General features: G+C 49.0%; 1 protein-coding gene and 1 long non-coding RNA gene across 2 annotated transcripts in view; both read left to right on the top strand.

Moving 5' to 3' along the window:
• LOC143002196 (uncharacterized) overlaps positions 1-5,373 on the top strand; it is a 69,297-nt gene extending 63,924 nt beyond the window's left edge. The window contains exon 4 of the long non-coding RNA XR_012963761.1: positions 5,289-5,373. This is a non-coding gene — a long non-coding RNA (uncharacterized LOC143002196). The remainder of the gene's footprint in view (positions 1-5,288) is intronic.
• A 192-nt stretch (positions 5,374-5,565) lies between these two features.
• Positions 5,566-23,874, top strand: part of LOC143002248 (thyroid hormone receptor alpha-B) — a 33,215-nt gene continuing 14,906 nt past the window's right edge. Inside the window, exons 1-5 of the mRNA XM_076152269.1 lie at positions 5,566-5,772; positions 14,868-14,929; positions 18,066-18,166; positions 18,997-19,144; positions 19,279-19,484. Coding sequence (XP_076008384.1) covers positions 5,717-5,772; positions 14,868-14,929; positions 18,066-18,166; positions 18,997-19,144; positions 19,279-19,484 — 573 coding nt within the window. The 5' untranslated portion in view covers positions 5,566-5,716. The remainder of the gene's footprint in view (positions 5,773-14,867; positions 14,930-18,065; positions 18,167-18,996; positions 19,145-19,278; positions 19,485-23,874) is intronic.

The following is a 23,874-nucleotide window of genomic DNA, read 5'->3' on the forward strand; positions in this document are numbered from 1 at the left end:
CGTTTAAGAGACTCTCAGGCCCTTGAGGCTTTCTTAACAACAGAATATAGCCGAATGTGTGTCTATACGTGAAGGCTGCATGCACGTGGGAACAAAATGGAAGAGCATGACCATCAGCATCTGTTGAAGTTTTTTATCACCCTGTCACAATGTCACATTTGTTAGCGGTTATATGGTCGGTGCTGCAGAGCGACGGCGGAATAAGAATAAACACCTTTTTATACTGGAGGAAGGGAAAGCGTTTAAGAAGAAATCCATGTGAATCAGCACTAATCTCCTCATAGCCAACTGGCAAACTCCCATCTTCCTATTCCAGCCGCTTCCCCGTCTGTGTCTCTTTATCTCTTTTTAACTACTTGTCTCTGTCACTCTCCGGCCTTTTTTTCTCTCTCCCTCTCTCCCTCTCTCTCTCTCTCTCTCTCGGTCCACCTCAGGGGCCTTGTTGCAGCGGTGCAGTGAGCGATTTTGGCACAGAGTTATTCAGGGTAGTGGAAGCAGCAAAGCCCTCGTAGACGTCCGGGGCTTTTCCCAGGGCCTCATCATCATCACCGTTTTCCGATAAGGTGGCTTTGAAAAAGTGAGCAAGGCGAGACGAAAGCGGTGATGGATGGATGTATGTATGGAGGGAGGGAGGGAGGAATAACTGGGGTAAAGGAAAAAGGAGAGAATAAGGTGAAAATGGGTGAAAAGGGACAAACGGGGCTGAGGGGGAGACGGCGAGATAAGGGGAGAGAGACGCAGACAGATATGGGAACGATGACAGAATCCTGCCAACGGGACTTTAAATTCGTTTTTGCAGCGTGTCCTATGCAGTCACACACACACACACAGACATACCCACACACCCACAATAGGAAAGTGTATCCTACGAGTCCCGGGGTCGGAAAGCTCTGTTTCTGTTTTCGGGCCGCGAATAACGTCAGGACCGTCGCGGATGGAAGTCCAAAGCAAGAAGCAGTCAGATCTACTTTTTTAAATTTAGCTTGCGTAGCGTGGACGCGGTCCAAGGATAAGAGCATCAGTCCAGGCTCCGGGCTGCTAACTGTCAAAGCATAAGAGATCCATTGTTTGCTTGTTTAACATCTGAATTTGGAACGAGTCTGGGAACTCTGACAGCAGCTGGGGGCGGGGGGGCTTGAACGCGCCGGCCAACGGCCAGACACGACAGGAGCCCTCGATCAGTCTTAAGTCAAACTGGGTCAAAGGTCAAACCCTGAGAACCAGCGCTCGTGCCGTTTAATCACTTTGTCGTCTATGAGCGCCTTTTGACGATCTCTGGGCGATGTGAAACGGGATCTCTCTCCGGGGCTACCCTCGGGGGTCGCCGGGCGCTGACCACTCGCTCGAGCTGTCGTGGTGTGAATTTTAACAGAGTTCGGTCTCAGGAGCCTGAAATTTGCTCAGAGCACCATCTTCTTCTATGGTGTGGACTTATGTGTCGTCTCTGCAAACACTCATTACACATCGATAATGAAACTTTGTTCGACTGCGATAAATCAGATTGAATTATGATCAAGATTAGACCACCATCTCCCCCTTGACGGACAAACCGACACTTTTGATTCCACTGTGTCCAGTTCCAAAGTAATTGGCTACATTTTACTGTTGGCACTATAGCGCCACCATCATGCCGATTGATGTCTCAATAGAGCGTTCATGACATCCAAACCAGGAAGGAAGATGAAGCAAAATTGTGTGAAAGTTGACACCAAATTGTAGGACAGGAGACAAAATCACACTTTCAACATGGCCAAAGATGTAGTCAAGCACAAATGGGCGTGGCTTATATGAATGACCCAAGGAATTCATGCAAAAAACATCAACAATCTTAATCTGATGACTTTCATTTCAAAAGCTGCAGGCAAAAATAACGTGCAATGCTCTGCTCACACTGAGAACAAATCAGCAGCAGTGTTATACACACAGTCGGTGCAAATCCAGACCGCAATGTTTCAGGTTTCCAGAGGCGCACGCTGGGCCCGCTCCATTACATCTTCGCAGACACGTGAGCCGCTCTACACGAGCGCTCCAGCAGACGGCTGCAGCCACCGCACAGCAGCCAATAACAGGTATCTACAGCTCCATCAGCTGCCGGGAAGGGAGGAACGCGAATTATAACCTTCAGGGACTGGCAACTTTATCGGCGTAGAAACTTTGAGGCGCAGCAAAGGTTCAAGATGTTGTTTCAGGGTCGTGTTGCCTTTTTAATTCAATCGATTCCTCCAGATCAGAACACAACCCGAGCATCCTTGAAGCAAACTATTCCTACTCATGCTTATTACTGCGGGATCCGTCCACCTCTCTCTGCTCCCTCTGAAGAACAGAGGTGCATCAATCCTGTTTTGGGGGGGAGGAGGCTGGAAAAGAGGAGAGATAGGTCATGTTTAATGAATTCCGACTTTCTCCCGGCGCCGACCTGCATTCGATAGTTCTCCGTTTGATGCCTTTCAAAGTCTGCGTTTCTGAGCGGGCAATTAAGCGCGAGCGTCACTTCAAGGGAAACGCCCGTTTGTTTTGCAGGCCCAATTAAAATTTGGATGGTTTGTCACCGGGGATGAGAAGCGTGCCGACGAGCCGTGTGAGTTGAAGTGTGAAGATGTGGATCTGTCTGTGCGTGTGTGTGATTGTAAGTGTGTGTTTTGATAGTGATAGCATCCAAGACACCTGAGATTTTACAAGGCAGAATTTAATTTCGAGGGCGCGCGTCAATATTGGAATGGATCAAATCAGGTTATAGTCTGACACACACACACACACACACACACCAATGAGCGCGCGATATGAGTTGAAATATTAAAAGCCCAATCAGGTGTGATAATAAACTGGAAGGTGTATAATAATAATACCGTCAAAGTGTGTGTCTGAGTCTGTGCATGTGTGTGATATCTCCGCCGCCATCAGCCGGTGAGCCAAGAATACATTCCTCCAATTCAGTTCTTTACCTCCTTCAAGTAAAATAAAAGCATCACATTATTGCGCATTACGACGAGCCCACTGATTAAAATCACGCCGGCTCTGGATATTCCACATTTTACAACTTTCATGTGCCCCGGCCCATAAATGGCGGCGTAATAAATGCGCAGCACGCACGCAATCCCCAACGTTTATCTATATATGTGCATATGTGCGCTCCAAAAGAGAACGAACACCCTAAATCTGCCACTGGACACGCCCCGCTCCTTTCCTGTTATTCCTCTTTGAGCTCTGATAAGTGAGTTTATTTTGTCTTTACGCCAACAATGACCTAAATCATGCTCCTTTTTTCTTTTCTTTTTTTACCTTTCATCACCTCCATTTCAGGCGACCCCCCCCCCCCCCCATTTCCCCCAGCGCCAGAAAATATACATTATCTCAAATATTCTTTATCTCCGTCTCTCTCTCTCTCTCACTTTTCCTCCTTATCTGCTCTCCCTCTCCCTCTCTCACTCCCTTTCCTCAGCCCCGTGTATGCTATCTGCTCCTTTTATGGCGAGTTGACAAACTGCATTTTCACCGGCCCGACCTTGGATATAGGGGATCGGAACAAAAGCGTGACCTCCTGGACCGGGAGACGGGAGGTGTGTTTAGCATAGAATTCGTCAAACTAATGCCGTGGCCTCTCTGGAAATCCCTTCATGTGATGACAACGTTGTCGACACGTTTGGCCCCGGGTTTGCGTGGGAATAAGACAAGTACGCCGTCGAGCTACAGAAGCGTCCAAAAATGTGAGATGAGGAGTGTTTTGTTTCCATGGTAGCCAATCCGAGATGACACCAGAGAGATTGACGGCAGTTAAGGGAGGCTCGTCCTCCCAACGTGTCCTCATCCGCTGGTAGAGCCTCAGCCTCGCTCGCTGGCAGACGTAGCCACGTTTCTTATCTCAAGCCGATGATGAGCCATAAATAAATTGACGCTGCCGTTTATATGGCCATTATGCGCTTGTTAATACAATGGAGGCTCTGGTACGCCATAAAACACTCACCTGAATAAAAATCAGGCTGTTGTCATACAAACACTTTTGCGAGTCACTCTTATCTGTAAATGGCTCCATCTGAGTGGTTCTTCAAATGTCATTAAGAAGGACCCCAAAGTACGGCAGCTTTCAAAGTGGATAATAAATGATGTTCTATTCCATTCACAAGACTTAACAGAAGCACACCATTTAGTATACAGCCGTGTGTATTAGTAAATGTCGTTTAGACCAAAGATCACATAACAATCTCTTTCTTCTGTTCTAAGCCATCAGCTTTGTGTAAATCTGCTGCATGAATCAGTGCCCCCCCCCCCCCCCCCCCCCCCCCCCTCATAATGCGACTTTATGATAAATGATATAATGGATGAAAAGCTCCTTTACCAGCAAATGGAAGTATGTTTGACTGTGACCTCTAATCTGTCTATTAGTGGCGACGGCAGTAATGACATCAGTCATTTCTAAGGACACTCTCATGGTCTGCGTCCCCCCCGTTCAGCGCCAGGACGCCACAGAACGGGGGATTAGCCTAGGAAAGAATAAAGCTTTCCTTGGTCAACAAAGGACAAGGGCACAGCCTGGTGAATAAAGACCTTCGGACTGTTCACTGACACACACACACACACAGTTACATACATTCACATATTCCCTCCCATCAACTCAGCACCTCGTCTCAAAGCTGCTTAACCTCGAGTCAGAGGCAGCATTCCGTCAGCAATTTCTAGGAAACATCCCGGCGCGACAAAGAGAGTTGAAGGTGAAAGAGGGAGGCCGGCGTTCAACCCTCAGACCTAAGGCCCTGTGTCGCCGGAGAGCGTGACGAAAACCTCTTCTTCATGTGACCAAGAGGTCATGTAATGTAATGTAGCCGGAATGCGAGTCTCGCTCACATGGGAGGCCAGAGGAGGTGACGGTGCGGCGCAGACATAACATGTGGTTGTGCGTTTAGGGAAACTCTTTAGGCTGCATATCTTTGGTTTATTGTGGATCAACTGAAAGAACGTCGGAAGAGGATCTCAGTGATGCATAGTTTGGCCATCTTTGTGCGTGCCTGAAGAGAAATCTGCATGCATCTAATCCCTAACCACCAAGATTTGGAGCTTAAGCTAAATATATGGTATTGTATAGCATTAATTCATTAAATTCTGTCCTAATCTGACCCTCGGTGTCGGGTCTGAAAGTGTCTCAGGGTATGTAGGATCATTCCACAGCGCTTGTTTGGGTCGATTTCCTTTCGTCTTGTATTGTTAAGGGAGAAGCAGCGTACATCACGATCTCTTCACTTCCAAGAAATGTGTGAAGGAAAGAAACACTGACTGTGTCCTTTGTCCTCTTCCAGAGTGGATCAAACCGGATCCCCGAGACCAACATCAGGCGCCAACGCCGGGGGCCAGCCGTTTGACCGCCACCGCCCCCCCTCCCCCTCCCCCTCTCAGGCAGAACCTCCTCGACGCACGGTCCTTCTTCACACCCCCTGCCCCCCTCCCCCTTCCCGTCCCCCCCCCCCCCCCGCCCCTCATCGACCCGCAGGACACCGACCTCGCAAGGGGGTCGACTCCTTCGCCGAGACCCCGCCCCCCTCCCTCTCCCTCTTCCCCCTGCCCCCCTCCCTCGCTCCCCCTCCCTCCCCTCCAAGGGACAGGACCCCCCCACCCCCACGCCATGTTTCACTAACTGACCTTGACAACCGGCGAATGACAAGCGTGCATCCGAGGGTGGGGCCCGCCTCAGTCTCGCATGATTGGCTGCTGGATGGAATTAAGGTGAATGGAACACATGCCCAAGGAGCACGACAGTAACCCATCAGAGGGAGAAGAGCAACGGTAAGCTCATCTTTGTTTGTTCATCTTTGTAAACTGCACACACACAGTCACACACACACAAGCAGTCCATCACGGTAAATATGTCTTCCTCATCCTAAGCGACTTGTTGCAAATTGTCTTTTTCCTGAGGCGTTCGCCCTCTTTGTCGCCTCTTTGTCACCCGGTCAGGTAAACGCTGTGAAACGTCCCGCCGGCCTCATCCAAGTCAACGTTTCCGCCTGACCTACATTGCGGCCCTCTGACATTTTCCCAACACCCCCCCCCCCCCCCCTGACTTCCTCTCACGTAAACTTGTGACCTCCATGGCTGAAACGAAGCAGGCGCGCCGCTCACCGTCTGTGTCGTGTCATTGTGTTATGGTGTTATGAATAGCCGAGGTTTTCTGAGGACATCAGGAATCGCCTGTTTCTCTTTCGGCCTTTCCTTTGATTTTCTGGATTCTCCTCGCGGCGCTCGTCTGTTTTCAGATCTCCGCGGCCCTTTGACCCCCGCAGACGAGCAACAGATTGCCGCCTTTTTCCCCGTTCATTTCCTCTCGTCCGACTTATTTTCCGAACTGTCAGACGATTCGGGCCCATCGCTCCGTCATGACCCCCAGAAACCCTCCTCGTTCTGTATTCTTTATTTTTTCACGTCAATGCGCCTATGAAGCAGAGCGGGTCAAGTCGGGCCCTGTACGCAAACAAACACGCCACTGTTTGAGCCTTTTTTCATTAATGAAAACATAATATTAGTGAAATGGAGCCCCTCTGGCAGCCCAAGGCCGCTGGGTGGAGCAGGGGGCGGAGCTATCGGTCAGCCAGCTATGTAGACTCTGGCAGGGCTGTTTCTGTTATTTTGAGGGGAAAGCGTCACCCATGATTCATTAGAATCATCAGAATTCAGCTCAGGATTCTGTTCTGTGCGGTGATGAAAAATGGCTAAATAAACGGACTAGTTTCGGCACTTGCAGGAATAAATAATATGATTATCCTAACGTTACACTGCGAGGCTGTTTTCATTGCAAACACTCAGACAGGACTTTAGTCAAACCGCCAGTTATCTAATCGTTTTCAACATTCTAGACTAATAGAGTTCATTGGAACGGTCCAACACAGTACAGTTTGACTCTATGCCATCTGTTCATTTTTGTAGGGGGATAATTCCAGTATTTTCAAACTCATTTTTTAAATTGTCCTGCAAGAAGCAAGAGTTCCATTCTGCAGGTTGGAGCAGCTCGGTGCTGCTTGGTCTCTAAAGTAAAAATATACTCACCTATAGCTGCTTTTAGTGTTGTTGGTGTTGCTTTCTTTGCAAATGGAGCTGGACTTGACGACCTATGGTATTTGCCTCTTTCTCAGAAGAAAGAGGATCTTGCAGCATGCGAGGGCGACATAGACATATAGGGTGTACTGTATGTCCTGGCTTTGAACTCCATGACTCTTGACCTTTATGTCTCTTGGCTCTCTCGTCCTTCTCCTTTGTCACCATTACACACATTCAATTACTGTATATCTGCAACTACATATCTGATCTATATCTATCTACATGTACTGTATATCAGATTCAGGTATCTTTTGCTGCCATGTGTGTGTTTGTGTGTTACAGCCATGTAGAAAGGGGGGAGGGGGCGGTATCCTAGAATACGGCATCAAATTCCCTTCTACTGTGTCTCCATGTGCTGTATTACAAGGCGTGTAAAGGAAGTCAAGCCACTGGAGCCTGGATAGATTCCTTGACTAACATGGACACCTGTCAATAGATTTACACTCCGGGCGCTGCAGGCAGCAACAGTTGGCGTGGTCATGCGGGCGCGCGAGGGCGGGTGTGCACGCCCCGCGACCAGGGCCTGTCCGTTTTCATCTGACGCGTCCCTGCGAGAGTTGAGGTCAGACGCGTTGTGTTTCTCGATGGATGTTGCGAGTTTGCTGTGCGTGCACGTGTATTTTTAATTAATATCGTATGTGTCCGTGTGTTCTAATACCTGGCGGAGGCCCTGTGCACTTCGGGGATAATTAAAAGCACAAGGAATTAAGCCCTCCAGCCTCAGATTGGACCTGCTGATACTTACCGTGGATATCAGCTGTCTGTGCGGCATTGACAGTGGATTTAATTAAATCCACCCCCCCCCCCCACACACACACACACACACACACACACACAGATTTTGTCAGCCTGTTGTTTTGAACTCGCTCGGCTCTTTGAAGCGGCGCTATGGTTACCGACCTGCAGATGGGGGGGAGAGCAGAAGAAGACGGCCTCGCTCCGCACCTATGGAACCTGCGACCTGCCAAACATCTGCTCCGCTGACTCGTGGATGCCTGACGTGAATTTGTTCCGTGTCAAAGATCCAACATCTTTAATAAACAGCGGTTTCATATACGGAGAATCGTTGGACGGTGGATGTTTTGGAAGCCTTGCGCAGCTTATGCAACGCTGTACAATGCTCCATGCTGTTTCTTATTTCACATAATAACACTGATTCATACTTTGGCTCCGCTCGCCTGTTTGGCTCCGTACATCTCTCGGGTTGCACCTTGTGTCGTGGCGGATTTACTTCAAAATGTCAATGAATATTTCTGCAGATTTCTTGACATCACTTCTTCCAGCGCGCGGCCAACGCTGATGCAACGCCCGCTTGCACCGCGTTGCATCCACGGCGACAAAGGCGTCCATCTGTGCGGCAGAAAAGCCTCTTCTTTCATATCTGGGAGTTATTATTCTGACATGTGTTTGAGCCGTTTGAGCTGCCAACATAATTGGCGGTTGAAAGGTTTGCTCAGTTGTCCGCCGTTGATGTTTTAATCATAAACACTGCAGCAGTCAGCGGTTTTAATTACAACCTTACTCAGGGAATCAGATGTGAATGTTGGTACAGTGAATCAGATCTCGGCACTGTGTTTGCTAACGTAATCTACACCCTGCAGTATCAGTGATGGAGGGAAACACACCCCAACCTGCAACCAATTCAGGGACGAGGATCAGTCAACCATGCTATTCTGATCAAAATCGACGATTCCCGCCAACGTAAATGGCAACAATCCTTCACACACACACATCCAGAGAGGGGGAGAGAGAGGGAGACATGTATAGAGAGAGGCAGAGACCAATCTTCCATAAAAAAAATATTTACATCTTGATACAATCTGTGGGAGAGCATGTGATCCAGTTTTCAAGGCACATATCCAACGTCTCTGCAAGAGCACGCAGCCCTTCTGTTGCTTCACCACCTCAGACGCAGCACGCCGGCCCCGTACTGTATTTTTCTGCCCGTAACAGCAGCCTCTGTGTCTCCATGTTAATCAGATTCTTTCTCCTGTTACGCCATGGTACGTCTCTGGTGCAACTGTACTCTCCGGAGACGTAAACAAGATTTGGACCCGTATTCTTTTTTCCTCCTCCTTGTCACCAGGATATCCTGCCTATATGGATACATTAGAAAGCTTTGGTTCATTGCCTCCCGATTGCAGATTTTAGGACTTTTAGTTTGTTCCACCATTTATTATGTAATTGTCCTTTACATCGAGCACTGGAACTGTTTCAATACAAGAGAGGGAAGGGTTCATACGTGTTTTATACAGTGTAAACTCACATAGAGTGTTGATTTACTGCTGATGTTTAGGAGTGTACCATATGGACCTGAACATAGAGCTGGAACTGCAGCGTACAATTATACACAAGGACTAGATGCTCTATGTTTAGTGTTTGTAGTGAGATGCAAATTTGCAACACTGTCTCACAAGAGGCTTTTGTAGTTACTCCATCACACACACACACACACACACACACACACATTCTGCATGTGACATCATACACCTCCACGAATCAATATATTTACTGAAGCGCTGCTAATTTGCTCCTCTGGGAATCTCAGCGACGCTCTGTGACATTTCCAAAACAGCGTTCGTCGTAGATTACTGGTTTCTGCTGCAAAATCTCGGGAAAATCTGATTCATGTCACTTATCACATGTAACTTATCACGTTTGTAGAGCGTTACCAGGCTGTGGTTGTATATGGTTGTATATATATTATAGGTTCTAAAATCTGGTCGTTACAGGACATGCTGTGCCGTGTGCGTTATGTTTAGCTACGTGTTTATTATTAGTTATGTGTGGCTTTCTATACTCTTCGGTATATTTGAACAGAGGGAGTTGTCTGGCTTTCATTCTGGGGAATGCCGTCCCTTTCTAGCTCGGGCTGTAATTTAGACAATGGCGGGGACATATGAGGGAACAAAGTGTCCATTAGTGCTTGGGGATGTATAGGATGAGACGGAGCCAGCTGAGGGCTTGTAGCATGCATGCTAAACAATAGGCCTCTGTGGTTGCTCTAAACATAGGACAGGGGGCATCATTCAGTGGCCGCTCTGGATATGATCCTCTGGACTATTTTGAGTGTGTTTGTATTGTTCAGTCTGCTGAAGAAGTGTGTACTTTAAAGCAGGTGTTTGTCAGGCCGTTTGGCTTTTTTGACTACACTGACTCGTACTCGTGTTTTGCATTGCTGCGGTCGCTCCACTGCATACACCCGTTTATATCATGTTGCTATGGCCTTATGGAAACATATACCGTCTTAAAAATAGCTAAGTCCCTATAAGCACTGTGAAACATTGCAAGCAGGCAGCCGTCCTACCTGTTTGGATGCCCTCAGAGCCGGTGTTACAGGTGGAGATGCTGGCAGAGATCCAATGGGGATAAGCTGGGTGGGACTAAGGAAGTAGAGCAAGGCAGTCCCACTGATGGAGGGCGAGGGCAGAAAGAGAGAGAGAGTGTGAGGGCAAGCAGGGTGTGTATTCGAGCGGGTTTTAAGTCAGCAAGCTAAACATAGCACAACTGTTTGAGGCATCGGGGTGTAGTAGACCTAGAAACACAGATAGACACAGTCTGAGCCTGAGCGAAGGCTGTTGAGCAGCCAGGCGGCTTCATCTGCAACTCCAGCCGGCTCTTCTTCTACTATGCATATTTTGCACTCCCCCTGCGTCATCAGGTCAGTGCTGTAAGTCTTTTTTTACATGTTGCTGTTGTGTTTTTTTGGAGCTTGTCCGGGTCTGTTCGGGGGGCTTAGAGCTCCTTCATAAGTCATAGACGTGGAACTGCTGCTCTCAGCGATCAACCTCTGTGTTATGTTGCATGGGTGGGGTGGGGGGGGGGGGGGGGGGGGGGGGGGTTGGGGTGGGGGTGTGTGCGGGGGGGAGTAGAAGCTTAATTTCTGTGGGTTGGTCTCACATTGCTGCGGTGGGCTCATAGAAGTGCAGTGTGCCCGGGCTGTCGCGCATTCAGAGCCGTGTTGCAACACATATCCAGGCGCAGTTTAAGCTGAAAATTGAAAAGCGCTCTGGTATGTGTGTGTGCAGCTCAAAGCGATGTGCCCCGACCTGCAAAAAACATAAAAAAAACAACAACCCTTGTTCTATCAAATAATATTCAATTGTGCTCGGCGTTTTCATTATTTTTTTTTCGCTCCTGTACTTGTTTGTTTAGCGCGTGGATAAGGATCGTTGATTAAACTCCCACACAGCCTCTTTAACCAGGCGTGTAAGCTGAACCTGTCTGTGGTTGTTTCCTCCGTATGCACTTTGCTACACCAAACTACTACACAAATAAGGGGAGCTAAGCCGAGAAAAGCCACCGGCAAAAGGATCAAGTTTGCATTTCATGTTGTGAGCAACTTTGAACCAGTCTTTGCCCTTAAGTTTGACTTATCTCTTTAGCATAATTTCATCAGCGTTAACCACATCCAATTCTGCTTAAAATGAAGCTTTGAAGACCTCCAGGTCCTCCTACAAGTCTCACATTTAGTGCAGAATTCTTGTAGGTGTGGCCTTTATACTGTAGAAATACTGTAGTCACAACTCTCCAATGCATTTTGTGACTGCAACCAATTTAATATAACTGCACTTATCAGCTCTGACGTCTGCAATTTGTTTGTTTTTTTTGCTGCCTTCAGTTCATGATTTAAGGTTTTAAACGTCCAAGTCTGACTCATTTGAAATGTTGCACATAAAAACAACAACTACTCATGGAAGTCCTGATATTCCCAGATAGGATTTGGGCTTCCTCCAAAAAATCAGGGCAGCTCCCAGGCAGTCAGCATCGATATCTTAAGTGTTTTTGATGCATATTAGGAACCAGATACAGGAAAAACATTCTCCACATATTCTGTGATTAAAATAACAACTCTAAAGGATTCACCGCTGCTGCTGCTGCTGCTGCTAGGGCACGTCATGTTACATCTCCCAAAATGAGTAATTACACTTATCTCAGTGCAGAGCGTCTCCTCTGTCCGGGCTGTTACCTCTGAGAGCACGGCGAGCGCGGATAAACACTTCTGAGGCCTCCACCAGTAGTGCTAATCTGTCTCTGGCTGCGGGGGTGCTAATGTTTTCATTAGTGCTATTTTGGAATTGACTGGATTTAAGAGAGGGTTAGAGCAGCAGCACAGCCACAGAGCTGCTGACTTGTATCAACACGCGGTCGCTGTTAGTCGTCGAAACTTTGCGGCTAGGAAAAAAACGGAACGCTGTTTGTTCCCGTGGAGGAAATTGACGCTTTCCCCCACTGATTGCCTTGCGTCAGCGGCGGCGACGGACGGTCAATGATGGGACGTGAGATTGCCGAGCGGTGCGGAACGCAGAAGGGGGAGAAAAGGCGGACAGAAAGAGTCCGTTTCCTCCGCTTCACGCTGCCTCGTGGGAGGACGACTGTCATGTCTCTGACAGTTTGATGGCTGTCAACATCAGCGGCCGTAAAGCCTCTGATGTGAGAGCCAGTTGGCAGACGGAGAGATATTCATGCTCAGATGGAAGTCCCTGACTGCTCGGCCTTGTTTTCATGATGCTCTAGCTGCTTCCCTTCTATATTTTATCAACCCCTGACATTTTTATCAGTCATTATTGTGTCCCTTATCCAAGGAGTATCCAAAAACAAGTTGTGCTTGATTTATCATGTTAGTTATCTCTTTCATGTGGTTTCATGTCGCGTTCCTCACTTCCCCTCCTGCATCTCAGCTCGAGAGACAGAGAGAGAGAGGGAGAGGGAGAGAGGGAGGGAGGGAGGGAGGGAGGGAGGGAGGGAGGGAGGGAGAGAGAGAGAGAGAGAGAGAGAGAGAGAGAGAGAGAGAGAGAGCTAACTTAATATCATTAGGTTGGAACTCACACGTGTGTTACAGATGCCACAGTGCCAACAAGTGAAGACTAATGATACCTTTGACTCATCGGGCCTTATATATGCATAATTGAATGCCTTGTTATGCCACTTGATGGATTCAGAATGTGGCAAAGGGAACAGCAATTAATAATAACAAGGCAGTTCTGTAATTGAAGCCAAGGAGGAACGTGAAGGACAGTTGAAGTTGGTATGTGACCTCAGCGGCAGCCACTCCTGAGGTAAAGAGGCAGTTGCTATGCTTTCCAGGTGACGCTTTCTTTACGTCTGTGCCTTAAATGTAGCTGTTGTCGCTGAAACCGCTGACAGAATGGACCCGGTGAGCCTGAGGCGTAGGTGGATGTTATTATGAGAAAACCAGATGATGGTAAGAATAGTCGGTCAGCATAATAAAGGAGAAGTATAAAGACGTTATTTCTTCGCTCGCTTTTCCCCCTGTGTTGAAAACGATCATAAATCTGAGCAGATATTCACCATAATCCAGATTTTGCCGTGGTGAGGGACGACTCTCGATTAGCGGGCAGATAAAAACCTAAAGCCCCCGCCGTGGATCTAAAGCGCGAGTGTGGCAATGTTTTATTTATGGGCCTATAATGGAGTCCTGCTCCCTCTCCTGGTGCTTGGCATTAAAGAGCTCTGGTCTGGGCGGAAAGCTGGGGCTTATCAGGACCGTCTGAGAGCCCAGAGCCGCGGGACCCTGGGGAGTCTGCACACATCCCCACCGTTACAGCATTACCGGGAAGCAATCACCGGCTCTCTCTCACCTTTCTCTCACTCTCTCTCTGTCTCTGTCTCTTTTCAGACCTCCTCTCTCTATTCCTCTCCTCTACCCTCTTCTCGCTCCCCCCGCCCGCCCGCCGCCGCTGTCTCTGAGCTTTCATCGTTCCCCGCGGAGAGAGAGCGGGTCGGCCACGTCCTGTCTGCGATCCACCGTTCCTTTCCACATGTGTGTTAGCGTGGTCGTGGGACTGCGTCAGTGTCTGGAGTACATGCTTTCAATTAATCTTAATGTGTGCATTCTGTGTGAGCAAGAGAGAGAGAGTGTGTGTGTATACAGTGCATAATTGTATACTATATGAAGGCTAAAGGGCAGACACTTCCGCTTTTGCATCTTAGTGATATAGGAGAGTTCCCCTGTGTGTGGAGATGCCGCTCTTCTTCTTCCTCTCTTCTTCGCAGCGGGAGGAGATCCGGGATAATTGCCGCAAGCTTTGCAGAAAAACATTCCCGGGCTTAGCGTCCAAATCCCGCCGCTGTACATTTTGCCACGTGTTCATTTGAGCCCGGCCTATGCCCGTACTGTATGTACTGTATGTACTGTATGTACTGTATGCGCATGTTTACTGTACGCGATGGCGGCCGTGGGTTTCCGCTCTGTTGTGATTGCGGGGGTTTCCCATGTGCTCCTTCGTAATTAAAGACTTGATGTTCGCTGCTTTTTTTCGTGGGGGGGGACAGGTCACTGAGTTTGTCCTTTACCCAGACTCTTTATGTCCTCCCTCCTTCTGTCTTGTTAAACTTTCGGGGGTTTGTTTTCCGTGTCACATCGGCTATTCCGTTTCGCTTCCCCGCGTAATCCTTTCACGTGTAACGTTCTTGTAAGAGACCCTTCAGGAGCGAGGCGTCTTCTGCCAAATACAGCTGGGCAACACAACCAAAAAACCCTGCGCTCCCCTTTGGAGTAAGTGTTATGGATGAATGTTTAATTGTTCTTCAGGAGAGATGCTCCATTTGGGCTTCGGTTAGAAAGGGAAGTCAGGCGAACCGGGCTCTCCAGCTGCTGCCTGGTTTGTGTTCTGGGGGCTTTTGTGTGTTCAGGTTTGGTTTTATGAATGTTTGCGTGTGTCGTAAGAACATATTTGAGAACCAAACGCTGGAGAAAGTAGGGGTCGCTTGTCTTACATGCGCTGTAATGTCTCTCTCTGTCTCTCTCTTTTCTTTCTGTCTCCCAGGTGGCTCAATGGCCCGAAGAGGAAGAGGAAGAACAGCCAATGTTCGGTGAAGAGTATGACCGGTGAGTAGCTGATGTGTGATGTTTTGATGGGAAGGGACCCCCCGGGGGCACGACTGTAAAGGTGCTGATGCCTCCAAAACGTCCAGTCTCCTCTCAGGAGAGGAGACACGGGGGATTCTTTATGTGAAAGAATAAATGCTCCACAAAAGAAAGAAGCTTCCCCAGCGTTTTGTGAAGTTGCTGATACATTTTGGAATCTTGCAAGACGATCAGCGGCGCTCTCACTCTCGCCGCAGAGCAGAAGCAAGAGGCAGATCCGTCACCTTGTCACCGCGTGCGTGTGTACACGTATGTGTACGTTGTGCGTTTTGTTTTTTTTATCACCGACAAGGAGGCAAAGCAAAGCATCTTGGCATCTGTCATCAATAAACAGGAGCTTTGTCGGCTCGCTCGTCCGCCTCAGCGCTCCGCCTGACTGACAGCTCCGAGTTGAAAGATGGCGGGTGGAAAGCGAGAGGGAGAGAGAGGGAGAGGAGAGAGAGAGAGAGATATTGAGACTGATAGGTGGAAGGGAACACAGCAGCGAAATTGAGTCAGGATGGTGTGTAAGGCCTTATAACTATACTGCTGATAACGGTTCCCCAGGCGATTTCTCTCCCTGACCAGTCAGGAAGCCCAGTAAGCCCCTCCCCCCCTTCTCCCAGCAGGCGCCCCCCTGTCCGTCTGAAGAGCTCACACCATATGCTCACCTGCACGCTCCATTTGAAGTGGGAAAGTATGACAATATGTCTGCGCGAGGTGGCAGGTCGGCGGCTGCTCGCGTTCGTTCGTCTGAGATGGAATCACCCGAGCCGCCATGATGTCATCGGAGCAGATGATGTTTTCCTCTATGAGGGGGGGGAGGACACGGAATGGACGTCGCTGTGCACACTGAGTGAAAACAGGTCTTTTTTGGAAAGTCTCTCCCGACAGGCTTGCTCAACACCCCGCCTCCCCTCCCCCCTCCCACGTAAACGTCTCGCCATTCTACTGCGTTGCGGCCGGTCTGGGCGTCAGTGAACCCGTAATGTATTTATATATGCTACTGTGCTGCTCTTTACGGCTCCTTTTATGACTTGCTCTTTGCTTTGCCCTGAAAATGATACAGAAGTCGACATCTATAGGGGCGGACCTCAAGTGTTGCAACTTTCATGATGGCCAACATAAACTAAACCGGGCAAAATAACAAAATCACAACCCCAGTATAAAGTGCAGACGCTGCTTAAATGACTAATGATCCGCTGACACACACTGCGCCGATTAAAATATAATTATTAGACAGTTTTCTGCGTGTTATTGCAATTCCCCGCCGCCCCCCTGTGCCTGTGTGATGGTATCGGCCGGTGTTATGTCAGCAGAACACAAACCGCCTGTAATAGCGTTGATGCAGCAAGTCGACGTCTCAAAATCCATGCTCCACTTAGAGAAGATAATGCGTCCCGTTTTGATAGGAGCGGCCCGTACGCCCACCAGACGCTCCGCTCTCGGCTGCGTTATGCAGAATCGAAACCCTTTTCGTGGCGAAGGAGATGGGGGACAATTTTTAGATTTTGAATTACAGTTGTTTAGGTCTTATTTCTGTGCCAGGCGTGGGAGGGAGGGGACAACAGCCACAGCAGCGGCGACGGCTCCTACGCCAGAGATCGTCTCAGTAGGTTTCAAGGCCGGCCGCCATGTTTGTTTGCACCTTGTTTGTTTGCCCCCCACCCACCCGGTTTGCAGACTCAGATGTCTCTCTAATCGGCGTTTCTGTCACGAAAACTGACAAAAACAACGGCGTGACACCTGATTCATACGAGGCTCGTAAAAGGTGAAATGATTATCTCCGCGCCGACGCTTCTCCTTCCTGTCTCCGGGTCCTGTCGGTGGAGGTAATGCAGCCTCCGGCGTGGGAGGGGCTGTAGCTCGGGCGCTGCAGCGGTATTGATTTTTGGGCTTGGCCTTCCAAACATCCACAGCAGAGCCAGCGTGGGATCGTGCTGCCGCTCGCCCTGCCAACACGCTGAGAGCTGACATCTTTCCTATATGATCCTCCTCTGCTGCTGTTGTTGTCTTCCCTTTCCCACTCTCTCTCTTGCGCGCTCTCTCTTCTCTCCTTTCCACCTCTTCCCCCCCTCCCCTTATCCCCCTCCATCTGTATCCAAGCCAACTGACACTGCCAGTCACCCACCACACACCCACCCCACACACACACACACACACACACTAATGTACATTACATGTCATGGGACGCACATATCACTGAAGCTCACACTGTGCTCTCTGTACAGAGTACAAAGATCTGCCAGTTGCTATGTGTGCGTGTGTGTGTATGTCTCTGCATGTGGGTGTTTGGACTTCATTTGCACACACGCTTGTGCATTTTGCTTGTACCATCTCTCCCCCCCCCCTCTCCTCTCCCCTCCCCTTCCCACCCCACCCCCTCCCAGCCTCGTGGCCATATATCATATGAAATGACTAGAAATCTGCTATTTCCTGTGTCTCCGTGCTCACTCCCTCCGTCTCGCTGCTGTTGCAGTCAGTATGGAAAAAGAACAAACTGTCCTATTCCCTGAGTTTACCGCGAGGGAAGGCTTGGCTGAGAGAGGAAGCTGCCTAGAGAGGGAGAGGGAGAGAGAGAGAGGGGAGAGGGAGGGGGGGGCAATCCTGATTCTTCCAATCTGCTCGCAGTCTAATTCGTTTATGGCTAATTATGATTATGAATTTAATTAAAGATCGACTTACACTCAAGCAAGCCAGTTCACATGTGAGACGCATGAAAGGAGCGAGGCGGCCAGCGGGGGCAGGGCTGTGCAGGATCACAGGGGTGAGGGGGGGTAAGAGAGGACAGGCGAGGACGACGGCTCCATAGTTCTGCGTGAGAGAGGAGAGGTCGCGTCGGTAAAGGCTGACGGAGGTTCAAATATGAAGTTATTCAGAGACGTTTGTGTATTTACTGCCGTGGATGCGTGTGTGTGTGTGTTCACTCTCACTGTAGCTGTGTGTGCTGACACTGAGAGCTGCACTTGAGTTTGAGAGCGCTCCTCGCTATCTGCTGATCTGTTTACTTCTGTACTTTTTGTGTTTGTAGTGAAGACAAACTGCGGTTATTGTCCTTGCTAACTCTCTCTCTTTATCTCTCCCTCTCTCTCTCCCTCTCTCTCTGTCTCTCTCTCAGGGTACATCCCTAGCTACCTCGAGAAGGATGAGCCATGTGTGGTGTGTGGGGACAAGGCCACAGGTTACCACTACCGCTGCATCACCTGCGAGGGCTGCAAGGTGCAAACACACACACTCTCACACACACACTCACACACACACACACAAACCCCAACAGCTTGATATTCCTACAGAGCCCTGGTCCAAACCCTTCGTCGCAGACATATGGGACACACCAAAGCGTAGATCTGCTAGATTAATGTCAGCGCGCGTGTGTGTGTCGTCTGTCTCCCTCCCCAGCGTGATGTCTGCTCACGCGTCTCACCACCTCTCCAACCCTCTCCGTCCATCTGTCTCTCTTAATCCCTCCGCCCCTCTGTTTTGGCTGCCAAATCTCCATCAATCCATCAATCCCTTCACCCCCCCCACCCCACGTTGATCTCTTGGTACGTTCCGGGCTGCAATATTTGTGGCTCCACTGATTGGATCATGAATAGCAGCGCTATCGCCGGCCACAAAATGTTTTAATTTGGTTAAACTGCATCCATCCTGATTTATTTACTGATATGTGACCAATACCACTGAGTCAGCATACTTTCATTTAGTAATAAGCTCTTCCATGTCAGCGTTTTTTTACTTTATTTGAAATCAAATCTCATTTTCAATTATCATGTGATCAGCTCCGTGCCACCCCGCCGCTTTTCCAGCAATTACGACGTCTTAATGTCAGCAATCGCAGAAATCGCCTGCGGCTTTTTATTACGTCACTTTTTATTTGTCACATGCGTGTCAAATTAGATGAAGTTTCACGTCTTAACACACATTTTGCGAGAGGAAGTAGCAGCGGCTTTTCCTGTTGTCTCTGTCTCTAATTTGTTCATTCCGCCTCCGTCACCCCTTCCACTCGCCTTCGCCTTCCCTGACCGTCTGTCCGTCTCTCCGCCCCGCAGGGTTTCTTCCGTAGGACCATCCAAAAGAACCTCCACCCGTCCTACTCTTGTAAGTACGATGGCTGCTGCATCATCGACAAGATCACCCGCAACCAGTGTCAGCTATGCCGCTTCAAGAAGTGCATCGCCGTGGGCATGGCCATGGACCGTGAGTGCTGCACACACCCACACCCAGCTCACACACACACACACACCAAGCACAAATAAGAAAAGAACATTCAGTAACACATCTTTGGACGCCAAATAATCTCACACACACACGCTCCTTCCTCCTCCTCCCAGTGGTGCTGGATGACTCAAAGCGAGTGGCAAAAAGGCGACTGATAGAGGAGAATCGCGAGCGGCGCAAGAAGGAAGAAATGGTGAAGACCCTGCAGAACCGTCCAGAACCCACCGGGTCGGAGTGGGAGCTGATCCGTCTGGTGACCGATGCCCACCGACACACCAACGCCCAGGGCGCACATTGGAAACAGAAGCGCAAGTTCCTGGTGAGGAAAAACAAATCAACATGTTCATATCTATAAATGTGGAGATTAGGAATGATCAAAGTGTTGATCGTGATGTAACCTTTAGAGGGCGCCAAAATAGTCAAGAGGAGACCAGTATGTCCCATCATGCAGTTGGGGATTTGGGTGATGCAGTCTGCTACCAGCACGATGTCACAGTTTGACATGAATGTATGCACAGTTGAGCTGCAGGCGCCACAGATACGACAGAATGTGTTTAACCCTCACAAAAAACCCGCGTCTGTTTCCTTCCACGCCTTCCGCCGTCAGATCGCAGCTCTTTATGTCGTCTGTCCCCCTCCCGTCTGTCTGCTTCTCTCGTTACTTCACCCAAATCCTTCTGGGCTATAAAATAGACCTAAGCCTTTAATAGTACTCCTTCTTTCTGCTTCTCTCTATTTGTGTTTAATCTCTCTCTCCCCCCCCCCGACTTGACTTCTTTGTTTCCCCTCCCTCTCTCTCTCTCTCTCTCTCTCTCTCTCTCTCTCTCTCCTGCAGTGTCTTTTCTTACTTTCCTCATATTTTGTCTGTTTTCTATGAGCTGCCTCCTTATCTTTGCCAAGTTAAATCCTCACTCATGTGCACTCGGCTGTACATTGGCAGGGCGCTGGCAGTCAGTCTCTCTCCCTCCCTCCCTCTCTTTCCTTCTCCCCCTCCTGCTCAGCTTCATCCCGAGCGACCCCGTCAGTGTGTCCCTGCCTCTTACTATCTGTCTTCCTCTCAGTCCAACACGCAAATACGGAGAGACGCTGACCGCATGTTTTGGCTTGGCATCATCCCAGGTGCTCACCCACATTCAGGTGCTCATTATCTCTCTCACAACACAATTAGTCTTCGGCCCGTCGCCAAATCACAAGCCGTCATTAAAAAGCCGTACCGCAGGAACACATGAGGTGTAGGTGGGCGTTAGATTTGAGGTAATGATGGGGGCTCATCGAGAGGGGGCTGGAAGTGCTCGTGGTGAATGACAGGTGTTGTGAAGGCGGTTGCTAGGCAACTGCGAGGAAGTGGCTGGTTTTGATGGAAAGGGGGACATATGGGGATTGGGTGGGGAGGTGTGAAAGCTCAAGCAAAGCTGAACAATTCGAAGAATTTCATGAATAAAGAATGGAAAGCTAAAGGAAGTGTGTGTGCGTGTGTGTGTGGGAGGTGAGTAAGTGTGTGTGAGCCAGTTCCTATCTGAGGTGAGGATTTGATTTTTGCGAGTTGAGATCATTTTGTCAGCTTTTCATGGGGTTGTGTTTTGGTTTAAGGACAGACTTAGTGTAACCTTCAGGGTGACCTTCAGGGTGACCGTCAGGCGCGTACGTGTCCGGCTTGTGAACGCCGTTTAGACAGGGGGCGGGGCTTTATCTATATACTTTGGCAAAGAATTAGTATTCTTTTATTAACTCGACAAAGTGGGAGCAGGCCGGTCTCCGGAGCACGGCCTCCCTAAACCAGGATTAAAAAGATGGATTAGCCCGTAGCCAACCATGCTGCTGTGAAATCTATGGTATCCCAGACCAGCTCGTCTGAATGGATAAACCGCCATTTCACACAGGCTTTACCCTCTGACGGGGCTCTCGGGGGTTAAGACTCTCATCTCTGCATCTGTATTTGCAGTTATGTGCTCGGCGAACCCGGATGAGCCGACGCAAACCCTCTGCCGCTCTCTCGACCTCGCCAACACGTTTAAGAATAAGAATCACGTGAGGAATCCTGTTCATTTACTCGATTCTCCTCGGCTGCTGAGGACTCGTACTGGACTACGACCCTGCTTCCTCCATTTCTAGTTAACTCTGTAATTAGTACTTGGGTTTTATCTCAATCTTGTGCTTGATCCAACCTCCCCCCCCCCCCCCCCCCCCCGTGTCCCCCATGGAGCCATGCCGGGCTATATGATGTCAACATAAACACAGCGTTCGCCTTCAGAGCGTGTTGTTCTTGGCAGGCGCCGGCGCCACATTCTCCCGGGGTGAGCGGACAGCGCCTGCATACGGCTTTACGTTGGTAGAGCAAGCACGGTGATGGACAAGCGCTCCCTCCTCCGCTCGGCACGCAATACGCAGTGGAAGATTACCAATGCATAGATCCAGAGAACGCACAGATAAAGATGTCCATGTGCAAACATTTAGAGGCCAGGCACCGTCTCAACACACACAGGAACACTTTATTTTCTGGCACACACACGCACAAAAAAAATCCACTCCCCTCTGCTCTTCCTCCCACTACAAGGAGAGAAAAGGCGAGGAATCACTGGGATCACTCGTTGCCGTGTCTCGTACGCCCACGGATCCTCCGCCCGCTCGCTGGTTGAAGCCCTAAATGTTTTTTTGGTGTTTTTTTCAGAGTATGAGGAGGAAAGTCAAAGCACCGACGGCTCAAAAACAAAGTGGTATCAGTGGGAGTGTGAAATCCTCTCATGTACTGTGTGTGTGTGTGTGTGTGTGTGTGTCAAGCTTTTCAACGTGCTGAACTGAGTAGTGATGAAGGTGCCAGTGATGATGGTGTTAGGTTTAGTGAAGAACTAAAACTGCAACTGACATCGACAGCGTTCTTCTTTAGCCATGTGGATTCTTCTTCTCCTGCCTTTCTTCTCCCCAGATCATCTATTTAAATGTCGGATTTGATTTGATCGGTGTTGCGATCACAGCCAAGCAGGCATCAGTCAGAATCAGACCATGGAAACATAACATGTTGCGTAATTGCAGTAGGAGCCAGTCTTCCTGTCAGGACAACTTAAGACGTTTACATGCCTGATTACATCTATTTGGGGGTTTGAAACTAATGATTTACTCCCTTATTCACAGTGTGACCAAAGTTTTCAAGCGCATGTAAACAATATCATTATTAAAACCTGTTTAACTTTTATGCTTTAAGCTTTATACTGTCCAAGTACTCAGCCAAGTCTCGAGATCTTCTGTATTCTGTGTGTGTGTGTGTGTGTGTGTGCGTGTGCGTGTGTGTGCGGGTGAGTGGGTATATGCATGTGTGTTTGTGAGCACATTTTTGGCCGGCTAGCACACTGGTCTGAGTTACAGTTACACAGTGTTCTCCCTCACCACTCTGTGGTCAGGCATCTGGAGAGGGCTTTATGAGTGTGGTGTGTGTGTGTGTCTGTGTGTGTTTGTGCGTGTGTGTGTGTGTGTGTGTGTGCGCCCACCTGTATGTGTTTAGAAGTAGAAGTAGTAGTTTGTTGGCCCCTTGTGTTAAAATATATTGAAATTCTTTATCTTAACCTCGTCTCTTGGCTGGAAAGCACAGTTGTACATTTTTGCGTGCATACCAAAGTGCACCTGCTATACTCGTCCGTATAGGGACAAAGCGCGTGTGTGTGTATTTGTGTGTGTAAGCGCCAGGCTTAAGTATAGTGTAATTCGGCCGGGCGAGGTGATTAATTATTATCGTCACAGCCAATCACATTACTCGTCCCAAAAGCTTTAACCATCTGTGCTAAGCGTGACAACAATGCGACGCCGCGCGGGGGAGGAAAGTGCAGACGGCGTCCTGTCGTAGGAAACCTGTCAGGGACATGCAGACGTCTCGCAAATATGAGGCAATATAAGGGTGTTTAGTGCTACACGGGCCCTTCCACGCCGACACAACCCATTCGCCCTTTATTGCACAGCTGTTGAAGCGTAAACCCCCACAGGCAATCGTTCAGTACGCACAAATCAGTTTATTTTCTGTAGGTCAGGAAGTCGCCGTCTTCATCTGCAGTAATTTGTCGTTGGTGTGAGCAACATGGTGCGAAACGAGACAACGCAGCCTGCTCAGCCTTTCAGAGGAGGAGCTCCAATGCAAATGTCGTCATTTCGGAAATGTGGAACTAACCTCTTGACGTACAAAAGACTAAGTTCACACCCTTGCTGCATCCCAGCCGTGCCCGCTGAGCGACAACAGGCCATTATCTTTACGGGGCTCTAACACACACTCGACTGGAGCTTGTGTAACCTGGTACATAACGTTCATTCCCCGTGTATTCACCTAACTTGTTTTACATAATGATGGCTGAGTTGGAGGAGTTATTAATTAGTTTGGCCTCCAGAAATTTCTTAATCTTGCAAAACAAATCATGGCGTCGGCAGTATTGATTAACAACTTGATTAATCACCCTCATATTCCACTTAATAAATCTTTGTATGTATTAATTTGCACTTGAATCACTACCATGTGGCCTCGTGACTCCTTCAGACATAAATAATAGTCACGCTGGTGAAACCATAGCAACTATAACTTGGTGGAATGCTGTAACCTACATAAACCACGAAAGTGATAAGTGAGCAGTAAAGTTTTTCCCTCCATTTTAACAACAGTTTATGGTTCACATGGTTCATGGTGGAAATTCCTGGCCGGTGCCAACAACCTGCTGGTGTGTTACGGGTGAATG

This window comes from Genypterus blacodes, unplaced genomic scaffold (genome assembly GCF_046128005.1).
Source record: "Genypterus blacodes isolate CSIRO-AG114 ecotype Tasmania unplaced genomic scaffold, CSIRO-AGI_Gbla_v1 ptg000055l_1, whole genome shotgun sequence".
Taxonomy (NCBI): domain Eukaryota; kingdom Metazoa; phylum Chordata; class Actinopteri; order Ophidiiformes; family Ophidiidae; genus Genypterus; species Genypterus blacodes.